This window comes from Littorina saxatilis, linkage group LG9 (assembly GCF_037325665.1).
Source record: "Littorina saxatilis isolate snail1 linkage group LG9, US_GU_Lsax_2.0, whole genome shotgun sequence".
NCBI lineage: Eukaryota > Metazoa > Mollusca > Gastropoda > Littorinimorpha > Littorinidae > Littorina > Littorina saxatilis.
In genome coordinates, this window is record NC_090253.1 from 42,868,932 (window position 1) to 42,881,941 (window position 13,010).

The window sequence follows — 13,010 nt, forward strand, 5'->3', positions numbered from 1 at the left end:
GATCTTTATGAAATTTTACATGAGAGTTCCTGGGAATGATATCCCCGGACGTTTTTTTCATTTTTTCGATAAATGTCTGATGACGTCATATCCGGCTTTTTGTAAAAGTTGAGGCGGCACTGTCACACCCTCATTTTTCAATCAAATTGATTGAAATTTTGGCCAAGCAATCTTCGACGAAGGCCGGACTTCGGTATTGCATTTCAGCTTGGTGGCTTAAAAATTAATTAATGACTTTGGTCATTAAAAATCTGAATTGTAATTTTTTTTTTATATAAAACGATCCCAATGTTCATTTCATCTTATTCTTCATCATTTTCTGATTACAAAAACATATAGATATGATATGTTTGGATTAAAAACACGCCCATAAAGTTAAAACGAAGAGAGGTACAGAAAAGCGTGCTATCCTTCTCAGCGCAACTACTACCCCGCTCTTCTTGTCAATTTCACTGCCTTTGCCACGAGCGGTGGACTGACGATGCTACGAGTATACGTACGGTCTTGCTGAAAATGTGCAGTGCGTTCAGTTTCATTCTGTGAGTTCGACAGCGTGACTAAATGTTTTTTCGCCTTACGCGACTTGATTTTTACATTTAGTCAAGTTTTGACTAAATGTTTTAACGTAGAGGGGGGAATCGAGACGAGGGTCGTGGTGTATGTGTGTGTGTGTGTGTGTGTAGAGCGATTCAGAGAAAACTACTGGACCGATCATGCTTCATGAAACTTGACATGAGATCCTGAGTATGATATCTCCAGAAGTCTTTCATTCTTTTTTATATTTAGTCAAGTTTTGACTAAATATTTTAACATCGAGGGGGAATCGAAACGAGGGTCGTGGTGTATGTGCGTGTGTGTGTGTGTGTGTGTGTCTGTGTGTGTGTGTGTGTAGAGCGATTCAGACTAAACTACTGGACCGATCTTTATGAAATTTGACATGAGAGTTCCTGGGTATGAAATCCCCATACATTTTTTTCATTTTTTTGATAAATGTCTTTGATGACGTCATATCCGGCTTTTCGTGAAAGTTGAGGCGGCACTGTCACGCCCTCATTTTTCAACCAAATTGGTTGAAATTTTGGTCAAGTAATCTTCGACGAAGCCCGGGGTTCGGTATTGCATTTCAGCTTGGTGGCTTAAAAATTTATTAATGACTTTGGTCATTAAAAATCTGAAAATTGTAAAAAAAAATAAAAATTTATAAAACGATCCAAATTTACGTTTATCTTATTCTCCATCATTTGCTGATTCCAAAAACATATAAATATGTTATATTCGGATTAAAAACAAGCTCTGAAAATTAAATATATAAAAATTATTATCAAAATTAAATTGTCGAAATCAATTTAAAAACACTTTCATCTTATTCCTTGTCGGTTCCTGATTCCAAAAACATATAGATATGATATGTTTGGATTAAAAACACGCTCAGAAAGTTAAAACAAAGAGAGGTACAGAAAAGCGTGCTATCCTTCTTAGCGCAACTACTACCCCGCTCTTCTTGTCAATTTCACTGCCTTTGCCATGAGCGGTGGACTGACGATGCTACGAGTATACGGTCTTGCTGAAAAATGGCAGCTACTTGACTAAATATTGTATTTTCGCCTTACGCGACTTGTTTATACATGTCTTTGATGACGTCATATCCGGTTTTTCGTGAAAGTTGAGGCGGCACTGTCACGCTCTCATTTTTCAACCAAATTGGTTGAAATTTTGATCAAGTAATCTTCGACGAAGCCCGGACTTTGGTATTGCATTTCAGCTTGGAGGCTTAAAAATTAATTAAAGTTGTCATTAAAATCGATTTTTCGCACAGATTTAAAATTGATTGCATCGTATTCTTCACCACATTCTGAATCTAAGAATATATACATATGTTATGTTTACTCTTAAAATGTGATGACAATTAACGAAAATAGATTAATTAATTAATTAGTCTTACGATTAAAATTTAAGAAATTGATCCAAAACTGATTTCATCTTATTCTTTATCATTTCCCGATTCCAAAAACATAATAGATATGATAGGTTGTATTCAAAACAAGCTCAGAAAGTTAACAAGAATACAGAAAAGCACGCTTTCACAATACGCTACCGCGCTAATCTGGCGTGTCAATATCACTACGTTTTGCACGTGGGAGGTGAGCGATTTCCTTCACGCGGGGATTGACGAAGCTGTACTGTCTTGGTGAAAAAATACAGTGCGTTCAGTTTCATCCCGTGAGTTCGACAGCTTGACTAAATGTAGTAATTTCGCCTTACGCGACTTGTTTAATACTGAAATGTTTCATTTTGTTGGGCTTATTTACACGAAAAGTTGTTTTATAAGACACTGTTTTGCTTTCTTAAATAATGTTAGAAATGAGGAACTGTGCACAGAATAGATTTCAGCGCGGAATGTGAATAAAACCAGAAACACGCCAACTTGATTATGATTTTACTTGAACTATTTTCCCATTTTATGTTTGTTTATGTGTGTGTGTGGGTGAATTTGTGTTTACTACTATGTATGTGTTCTCTCAGTCTGTCATTCAGCTACACACACAAGACCGCACACACACACACACACGAAACACACCTAGTACAGACAGACAGACACTTGGACAGACAGACAAACACACAAAGAAAAAAGTATTGCTTTCAGTTATGGCTAGTTAAAAAAAAATTCTGTTGCCAAACTTTGAGTGTAACTCCAACAAATAAACACAAAAAACAGGCAATATTTTTATTGTTATAGCACAATTTCTTTTCTGTTCCTCCTAACCATTTATGTGGATGCTGATATATAAATGAAATCCCATCAGTGATCTCATTTGTTTGTTGAGTTCCATGGCAACCAACCTCTTGCATACAGTAGCACACGGGAGGGTGCCGACCTTCAGGATTGGGAAGTCCTTTTTTCCTTGACAAAACTAAGACAAGTCACAAGCTTATTACTCTTTTTTTAACACTAATTCTGGAATAACACACACACACATGGCACACACACACACACGCGCACAAGAACACGCACACACACAACATGACTCTCTCTCTTTGCTTTACGATTTCCTTACAAAACACAAATACTGAACCACTGACAATTCATATCAAGGCCAAAAAACCCCAGCAGGTCATAATCAGTGTCAAAGTTCATAGGTGAACTTGAGGTCAAGGTCAGATAACCTGGTCAAGGTCGCGCGATCAAAAGCCTCAGAAAGTTCCATGCCGGTCATCCAGTCTTTCCAGTCACCAACTTTTCCTGCAACAGAATGATCAAACTTTTTGTTCTAACTTGTTTTTGGTTCAATAAAAGTTGACCTATACAGCTTGCAAACACTATTAACACCACTACTGCTTCTTCTTCTGCGTTCGTGGTTTGCAACTCCCTGGTGCCCTCGTGAGCACAAATGCCCTGACACACGCATGGCCGCCCCCCCCCAAAAAAACAAAAAAACACCCCCCAAAAAACACACCTAAAAACAATCCAAAACCCCACACAAAAAACATACTAATTAGTCACGGTTGTAGGCCTACTCCTCAGGAAATACTGTTACATTGCAGTTTCGAGATGTCTAGTCTAAATGAAGTTTACTGGATTATAAACACTATGAACTATCATTATTCAGCAACGTCTGTTATTTCCATTAACACACAGACATACCGAACGACAAACAACCGCTGAAAGGAGTGTGGGGGAGAGAGAGACACACGCACACAGTCACACACAGAGAGAGAGAGAGAGAGAGAGAGAGAGAGAGAGAGAGAGAGAGAGAGAGAGAGAGAGAGAGAGAGAGAGAGAGAGAGAGCGAGAGCGAGCGAGAGTCAGAGATGGGGAGGGGGGGGGGGTGAGAGAGGTGTAGAGAGAGAGAGAAACACACACACACAGACAGTGGGATCTTTAATGTGCACACCCAAATGTAGTGTACACGAAGGGACCTCGGTTTTTCGTCTCATCCGAAAGACTAGCACTTGAACCCACCACCTAGGTTAGGAAAGGGGGGGAGAAAATTGCTAACGCCCTGACCCAGGGTCGAACTCGCAACCTCTCGCTTCCGAGGCAAGTGCGTTTACCACTCGACCACCCAGTCCTTGTAATTATTAATATAATTATTATTCTTATTTGGTTACTGACATGGGGCCAATGAACTGGTCAAGTTTCCATCAATACACCTAGCAAAAATCTTGAATAAGACTATCATGGCCTTACCTTTTCTGAAGATTCCAGTGGCGTCTGGCTTCCAGATCTCAGGATTTGCCGCCCCTTTCTGATGCTTGGTCGCCTGCTTCATGTTCTGAAAGCTGCACGCTCTCGCTATGTCCTCGCACAGAGATTCTGACGTTCCGGTGCCAAGGAAATCCGCTAGGTGGCGTACTTCTCCCACTGTGTCACGTGACATGCTTTCGTAACTGCCGACGTAGATCCGGTCCGCGGGGGGACGTCTGCGCACCTGTTCCCAAGCACGGACGTAGTCGAACCAAGACCCGTGAGGCACTACGCAGGGAAGGGAAAATCGTGCCTGATTATATCATAGTGAAGCGTGCTCAAATACATGACAGAAATATTTGTCTTTATTTGGTGTTTAACGTCGTTTTCAACCACGAAGGTTATATCGCGACGGGGAAAGGGGGGAGATGGGATAGAGCCACTTGTCAATTGTTTCTTGTTCACAAAAGCACTAATCAAACAGCAAACAATATATTTAATTAAACACCAAAAGAAAAACATAACACGTCACTATCAAAAAGAAACCACATCTTCATCAACTAGAGCTCTACCTCACACAATTAAGAGAAAAAACAAACTAAACAAAAAACCAAACAGACTCATGCAGCATCGATCCTATTCTCTGTTTTAATTGTTCTCGGCCTACTCTTCAAAAACTATTCAAATTTTAGGCGTATCACTATCACGTACAGTAAAGGAAGAACTAAAACTCAGATTCTTTTACAGTCGTGTTACTCTAAATCTCGTTAAAGGTCTTAATCTCATTTAAAAAAAAGTTACAAATCTTGTCCCGGAGAATAAGAAAGAAAGAAAGGAGAAAGAGATAAAGAAGAAAGAAATACAAAAGGTAGACCTACTCTTCCCATCGAGAAACAAAGAAGCGTATCCCTCGAAAGTCCCTTCAAACGCCGAGCGGATCTGTTTGTACGACACCTGTCGGGCCATGTTGTAAAGGGAGACAACGGTGTCTTTGGGGTTCCGGTGACACACCACCAGACGGCACTGGCTAAGCCACGTCATATCCGGTAAAGCGCCGGGTAAGAGATGAGTATTGAGAACGCGGGGTGAAGGTTGTGAGTTGACAAGGTCAAGGTCCGTGTTTTCCAGCATGGCGCTTTGTTTGAGGTCGTTGGAGAATTTGCTGATGTGGTTGACGAGCATGGTGATGACTTCCCACAGCCAGTGGGTGCCTGTCAACATCAAGACAGCCTTGAACACAACTGGAATCATCCATGCATGATGACTATGATGGTTACGGTGATGGAGACGATGGACATTATTTCATTTCCTATATTATCTCAATAATGTGAAATTCGGGACGCCTCCTTCCAGTGGAAAGCTAGCAGCAACAAGAGTCGCGCTACCCAGGTGTGTGAGTGTTTAGGTGTAATCAGCCATCTGCACTTATGACAGAATAACCGAGGTCTTTTACGTGCCACTGTGGTGACACGGGGGTGTGACATGGGTATACCGTCTGAGTCTGCACATAAAAGCGACTTGCCTGGATTCAAACCCGTGCATGTCCCTAAAAGGAACATTTTCCTGTGAGGACGTTAAGGACCCCCTAGTCTCGAACCTGTCATCTTCGGATCACAAGACCAGGGCTCGTATTCTTGAAAAAGCTGCAAAATTGTGTCCTTTAAAGTCAAACTGTCGTTTAACTACCGCCCGGTATTTATTTTTACTGCCCAGTAATTATTTATTTCCCCCCGGTATTAATGTGTGTCTGGCGGAAGGTCGGCAGCTACCAGAATTGGTTATTTTTAGAATTGGAGATTCCTCATGCTTGCTCCTCTCTACAAACAATATTTCAACAAGATTTATTCTTGAAAAAGCTGCAACTCATATACTGGCCTGTAAAACTCAATAAGTCCGCCAACTGCTAAGTGTTATTTATGAAACACCGGTAAGTCCTTACCGGGTTGTCTCCGAGCTGTAAAGTTAGAGGACCCCTCCCCCTCCTGTAAAGTCGCTACCTGTCAGTAACTTCACCAACACTGTCCATTAAAACCGTCAAGTTCGAATAAATCTTGTTCAAATATTGTTCGTAGATTTATGTCCCTCATGGACACACATTGGTGTCCTTTAAGCACCGATGCATTGCGGTCAAATACGAGCTTCTGCTCGCGAAAGATTTCAACCGATGCTCGATCATAACGGCGTGTTGCAAAAGCGTGCTTGCGTCTTGTTTAATGCATTACAGTGGCGAGAATTTGGTGTCTGATTCCGTAGCCGAACGGTGATCGAATTCGCCTGATGCGCGATTGAGTCGGGTTCGAATCGCCATCAGGCCTTAATTTTTTTTTGTTTTACTCTTTGTCATTAATTTTGTTTGTTTTTGTTTATTTTCTTCGTGTGCAAAAGAGTACGTTGTAATATCAAAATTGATTTAAAAAATTAATTTTAGGCGAGAATGAGGTTTTTTTTTAAATTGATGGTTAACATGATATTACCGTTAACTACCTTGAATACGCCCACCCACCCTATGTACCAGTTTTGCCCAAAAGTGGGGGGTGGGCGTTTACTAGGTACTATACCCTTGGCAGGAGCGGGTCCTTAGCTAGAAAAACGATATTTTGGTCATTTGTCATAGAAGTGTTCAAAGGATGCGTTATTGCACAAAACTCGCCCCCCCCCCCCCCACACACACTAACACTAACACACAAAATCAACCTCTTCAGATATCACTTCCCGCCAAAGATGAAGCTTTGAAGATGAAGACCATTGTTGGAGCAGTCCGCGGTACAAGCCATCAACAACTGTACGACGAGTCAGGCTTTATTTCATTTTAAGAGAGGCGTAAACGTCAAAAATCGATATTATTTCACAAGATTGTACACCGTAAGGTGCCAAACTACTTACTTGCGATATTGCCACCATTAATATCAACTAATAATCCATATCGCCAGCGCAGACTTTTAGACAGGAAAGTTCCATCGTTTAACACTGAATTATACAAAAACTCATTTCTCCCATCTACAACACAACTCTGGAATTCTTTACCAGACTACATAAAACTTAGTAAGTCCTTCAAGCACTTTTTGTCAAAAAACGATTTAAGTCTGCCGTGTAATTGGTATTCTGGAGATCGCATATCACAAACAATTCACTGTAAGCTCAGGCTATATATAAGTGATCTTAACGATCTAGTGAGACGACACGTTGCTACAGATGCATCTTGTGACTGCGCATTTCCGTCCGAAACCGTAAAACACTTCCTATTAGATTGTCCAAATTATCGCGAAGCACGTCAAGAAACCATACATACCCTCCCTAACCACAGTATTCACCTCCCCCACCTTCTAAATGGAGACAGACAGTATTCTCTAGATTTGAACAGGAACATTTTGTCAAGAGTACACTCGTTCATTGAACGTTCAGGCCGCTTTGGGCAAACCAGAATCAATGCTCCACAAGCCGGACAACAACTTTAATTTCTGCACAACTCCTACCCATCCATCTTCTTTTTATTCCTTTTCTTCCCCTCCTTCCTTCCTCTTACTGTCTTTCTTTATAATGATTATGCAACGTTTATTATGTTATGATAATTTTGGATGATTAATGAGATGAGGATGATTATAATGATGATGCTTTGGATTTCCAATTTGGTTTATTTAGACAAATTGTTCAGCCGTTACCGCCTTACGTTATAATATCCATGCAGGAACACCACTATTAGCTTCTAGCTTGTTGCTGTTACCTGTGTCTTTTGTATACATGTCATGATTGTAACATTTGTTGAAATAAACTTATGTTTAAACCAAAGATGAAGCTTTCGTTTCTTCTTTTTCCTCCCAGTCAAAAATGTATTGCGATTCTCTAGCCACTTCAGAAACCTTTTTCTGTCCAATCCCCGAAGCATGTCTAAGGAAAGGAAACAATTGAAAAACAACAATAACAGCAGACTGAATAATCTTTATTCATTTTCCTTGTCTACTAGTCCACTGGTCGAAACTGGGGGGTGGGCGTTTACTAGGTACTGGGCCATGTACACCTGCATGCAACCGAGGTTTATAAAAAAATAAAAAAAATAAATCTCCCCGTGTTTTTATTTCATTCAGTTTGTTTGGGTTGTTGCTATTGACTTTGAAACTGACACGCCGGCGAAAACGCCGGTAACGCGTGCACAGAGAAGAGCAAGCATCGGGAATCTTCAATTCTAAAAATAACCAACTGGTAGCTGCCGACCTTCCGATAGACACACATGAATACCGGGGAAAAATAAATAATTACTGGGCAGTAAAAATAAATACCGGGCGGTAGTTAAACGACAGTTTGACTTTGAAGGACACAATGTTGCAGCTTTTTAGCCAGCGTGTCAGTTTCAAAGTCAATAGCAACTACCCAAACAAACTGAATGAAATAAAAACACAGGGAGACCCTTTTTATTTATTTTTTATTTTTTTGTTTTTAATCTCAGTTGCATGCAGGTGGCTGCTACCGCATTTTAGGTGGGTTTTTTTTTCTCTCTCACCTTTGTTTTTTTAAGCGGGAAGCATCCTTCTTCATGGTTATTTATTTAATTTTTTTAATCAAATGTTTACATGTTTAAGTTAACAAACTTTATCAATAAACTAATATCATCTTAACCAAAGATTTAAAAACAAAACCATTGCAGGCTAAAACATTTTTTTAAAATCAATTTTGCTATTATAACGTACTCTTTTGCACATGAAGAAAATAAACAAAAATAAACAAATGCCAAAGAATAAAATAAAAAATTACGGGCAGATGGAGATTTGAACTCGACTCAATCACGCATCAGGCGAACGAGAGAACCGTTGGACCACGGAATCAGTTGAAAATAATCGGACACTGTAATGCAATAAAGAAGACGCCAGCACGCTTTCACCACAAGCCGGTATGATCGAGCATCGGTTGAAATCTTTCGCGAGGTATCTCGTATTTGTCCGCAATGCATTGGTGCTTAAATGACACCAATGTGTGTCCATGAGGGACATAAATCTACAAACAATATTTTAACAAGATTTATTCAAAATTGACGGTTTTAGAGGAGGGGGATGGGTCCTCCAACTTTTCAGCTCGGAGACACCCATGTAAGTCTTTCCCGGAGTTTCATGAATAACACTTAGCGGACTTATCGAGCGGAAGTGGTTTTACAGGCCGGTATATGAGTTGCAGCTGTTTCAAGAATACGAGCCCAGTGCTCTACCAACTGAGCTTACCCGGCCCCCTTTAACACAATTGAAACCATCCATGGATGATGATCGTGACTATGCTGACAACGATGATGGGGACAATTATAGTTACGTGCTCGACACTGTCGTCGTCAGGCGCACCGTCATCACTGATTGGAATGACCCTGTGATGATGATGATGATGATGATGATGATGAGGGTGATGATGATGATAATAATGAAATGAATGATGGTTGCCGCGAAAAAAACCACCACTAAGATCTTTTTTTTCTGAATATGTTTTCTTCCTCCTTTCATTCACCATTATATTTTAACCGTTCTATAAATAGCCTATGTGATTATCAATCACGCGTTGCCAATAAGGAATCGGAACATTAACCTGAAAATAATTATATATTCGTCTTTTTTTGAAAAAATGCAATCGAACGACCATACGTTACTGCAACTGGCAAATCACTTTACATTTTTTTTTACTGTTGTTTTTAATTAACTCTTCATTACAAACCTGCTTTGGGGTACGTGCAGAGAATGACGTCAGAGTCTCGCACGTGCAGCTTACGTATTTGTTGAAGTTGTTGCTCCAGGTGGTCATGGTAACGAGGGTAGAGAACTCCGTCCAACTCTTCCAGTTCCAGAGTCGCTCCCCTCCCGTCAGAGAATTGTAGAGTTCGCATGGCAGGGATTCTGCAATCACAAATTGAGGTTGGTCGAAAACTTGTTTTAATTTCAACAACGGGGTTAGCAATTAAAGTTTAAACATTATAAGTTTAGAGTCGGACATTTTATCAGCGCAAATTCTTGAAGTAGACCAGCTATTGCGTGGAAGAAAAACACACCAAAATCAACAGGTGTGTGTGTGTGTGTGTGTGTGTGTGTGTGTGTGTGTGGGCGTGTGTGTGTGTATGCGTGTGTGCGGAGAGAGACAAGACTGAATGTAAGGCCTGGCGCTCACCTCTGTAACTTCAGCAGGACAGACGACGCACCGCAGATTATCCCAGCCCGCTACACGTTGCGTGAAAGGAAAACAGGCCAAGTACTCGTCATAATCCCTATCGCAGCATCAACAAGAAAAATGTTCATTCAAAATGAACAGCGTCGATGCAAAGATTTATTTTGGGAAGTGTTAAAGGTTCGGGTCAAAAGTTAATGAATTGCATGTTGTGCTGGATATATAAAAAAATCGACAAAATTTAAGAATAGGCACAACTTGACAACTTTAGTATACCAAGAGAAAGTCAATTCAATTACCCAAAACAGGCTGTTTTGTTCATTTATCTTGCGCGTTTGTTGTTATGTCATTCCTATACGACTACTGATGCAGGTTTCGATCGTATAAGCGGTTGAAAGCGGGAGAAGAAAAAGAAAAGGAACACGCAAAAGAAATGCATTAAAGGCACAGTGCAGCTCACAGCCTTCGTTTTGCGTTTTTGGTGCAGCTGAGTGCATTTACAGTTCAAAAATCCTCCTATGGTAGTAAAACAAACCCAAAACTACCCAACGACGACATCTGTGAAGCTCGACAGTTTCTTGTTCACGCGAGTGCATAAATTAACCTAGTTATTACGTGGTGTTTGGTCGGAGTTCGATTCAACTGAGTGATTCCGGCCTCCATTTTGTTTTACACAAACTCATAATGATGTCTGACATAGTTTGCTAAGTAACGTGTCTTTTTGTGCATGATGTGGTGATCTACCTGATCTAAATTTAGACCCAAAAATAGGTCAAGACCAGCCGGGTCCGAGTACGAAATTAATTCGTAAAAAAATCGCAGTTCTTGACTCTTTGGGTGCAAGTCAATGAAACTTGGTAGTTCTTCTAACGGATAGCTGCCTGATGTATGACTAAAAGCCCCAGGCGGGGCTCCGTGCACCTGGATTTGACAAGTTCAGTACCTTTAAGCGAAAATAAAAATGAAAATTGTTTGGGAACCCACTCTCTTACATTTTCCTTTGGAATATGCCACAGACGACAGATGCGCAGCTGACAATCGTTATTGACTGATTGTAATCCTAATCGAGTCAGCTGAAAAACTGAGCAAGCGAAATGAACATAAAAATTACCTGCGAACCCAATTTCTTTCACTTTTTTTGGAATATGCCCTTGCCACCTGAGAAGAACGCAAATTTCGGAGCTCCGCTAAAATTGATAATTATCTTCTTCCAAACTACTGCTGCTGTCTGAAAATGTCGCAAACAGGACTGCCATGCCGTCTGAAACAGTTTCTGATCAACTTAGTTGACGAAGTTGGGCTATCCTCTTGGAAAATCCAGGGGGAAGGTGACGCTACAACAGTTGTGTTGAGATTTGCTGCGCCGCTCAGGCCAAGCCAACAACACAGTTCACTACAGAAAGAAAAGCAGGTCACAAGTGAAGCCGCGTGATGAAAAAAGAAGACAGAATTTCTAGCAACGCAAATCAGCCGAGGCGGAGCAGAACACAGCGTCATCGCCAGTGGCCCCTGTCAACAATAGCCCTGCTGCTTCTACCCTGCACATGCAGGATGTGCAAACCAGTGTCACTGTGAGTACGCCACAACCTTTTGACTTCACAACACAGCGAAGACAGACACACATTTGACACAGACAGCAGGACAGGGATGACTCAATGCAAGTTGACGGCCGCGCTGACCTTGCCCTGGGAACCCACTTTCTTTCTCTTTCCTTTTGTATATGCCACGAATGACTCATTCGCAGCTGACCAGCGTCGTTGACTGATTAAACACAGATTGTACACTTAATCGAGTCAGCTGAAAAAGCCAGATTCACACGTCCAGAATTGTCATCAGTCACAGTTGCCACTAGGACTCTGCCTCAGTAGGTATTCTGTTTGCTTCGTTATGATTCGAACATCTACAATTTTCTTCATATCCGTTGGGGTGGGGGGGGGGGGGGGGGGGGGACCTGGACTTTTCTCACTGCATGTCGTAAAAGGGTCGGCTTCGAACCGACAACTTTGTGTGTGTGTGTGTGGGGGGGGGGGGGGGCTGGACTTCTCTTACTGCATGATGTAAAAGGGTCGGCTTCGAACCGACAACTTTGTGTGTGTGTGTGTGGGGGGGGGGGGGGCTGGACTTCTCTTACTGCATGATGTAAAAGGGTCGGCTTCGAACCGACAACTTTGTGTGTGTGTGTGTGGGGGGGGGGGGGGGGGGCTGGACTTCTCTTACTGCATGATGTAAAAGGGTCGGCTTCGAACCGACAACTTTGTGTGTGTGTGTGTGTGTGTGTGTGGTGTGTGTGTGTGTGTGGGGGGGGGGGGGGCTGGACTTCTCTTACTGCATGATGTAAAAGGGTCGGCTTCGAACCGACAACGTTGTGTGTGTGTGTGTGTGGGGGGGGGGGGCTGGACTTCTCTTACTGCGCATATGATGTAAAAGGGTCGGCTTCGAACCGACAACTTTGTGTGTGTGTGTGGGGGGGGGCTGGACTTCTCTTACTGCATGATGTAAAAGGGTCGGCTTCGAACCGACAACTTTGTGTGTGTGTGTGTGTGTGTGTGTGTGTGTGTGTGTGGGGGGCTGGACTTCTCTTACTGCATGATGTAAAAGGGTCGGCTTCGAACCGATAACTTTGTGTGTGTGTGTGGGTGTGGGGGGGGGGCTGGACTTCTCTTACTGCATGATGTAAAAGGGTCGGCTTCGAACC

General features: G+C 41.8%; 1 protein-coding gene across 4 annotated transcripts; it reads right to left on the reverse strand.

Annotated features, from left to right (window-relative positions):
* Positions 1-2,720: 2,720 nt before the first annotated feature.
* LOC138976154 (sulfotransferase 1C2-like) lies at positions 2,721-12,127 on the reverse strand. Of its 4 annotated transcripts, none has more exons than XM_070348991.1 (6): positions 11,427-12,126; positions 10,319-10,368; positions 9,872-10,050; positions 5,065-5,397; positions 4,190-4,474; positions 2,721-3,241 (listed from the first exon to the last, which is right to left on the reverse strand). In XM_070348991.1, the coding sequence occupies exons 3-6, from the start codon at positions 10,038-10,040 to the stop codon at positions 3,126-3,128; spliced, it is 903 nt and encodes a 300-aa protein (XP_070205092.1). In that variant the 5' UTR covers positions 10,041-10,050; positions 10,319-10,368; positions 11,427-12,126; the 3' UTR covers positions 2,721-3,125. The 4 variants fall into 4 exon arrangements, with proteins under 4 accessions (XP_070205092.1, XP_070205091.1, XP_070205093.1 ...); XM_070348990.1 differs by having other exon boundaries at positions 10,319-10,415; XM_070348992.1 differs by lacking the exon at positions 10,319-10,368 and having other exon boundaries at positions 11,427-12,127.
* Positions 12,128-13,010: the final 883 nt, after the last annotated feature.

What these genes read in the sequence shown, in the direction of transcription:
- LOC138976154 (XM_070348992.1), bottom strand. Translation starts at nt 10,040, where the DNA reads ATGCGAACTCTACAATTCTCTGACGGGAGGGGAGCGACTCTGGAACTG. An exon ending in TTTGTTTCTCGATGGGAAGA is followed by an intron (nt 4,475 to 5,064) that starts GTAGGTCTACCT and finishes TTCCCTGCGTAG; the next exon opens with TGCCTCACGGGTCTTGGTTC. An exon ending in CACTGGAATCTTCAGAAAAG is followed by an intron (nt 3,242 to 4,189) that starts GTAAGGCCATGA and finishes ATTCTGTTGCAG; the next exon opens with GAAAAGTTGGTGACTGGAAA.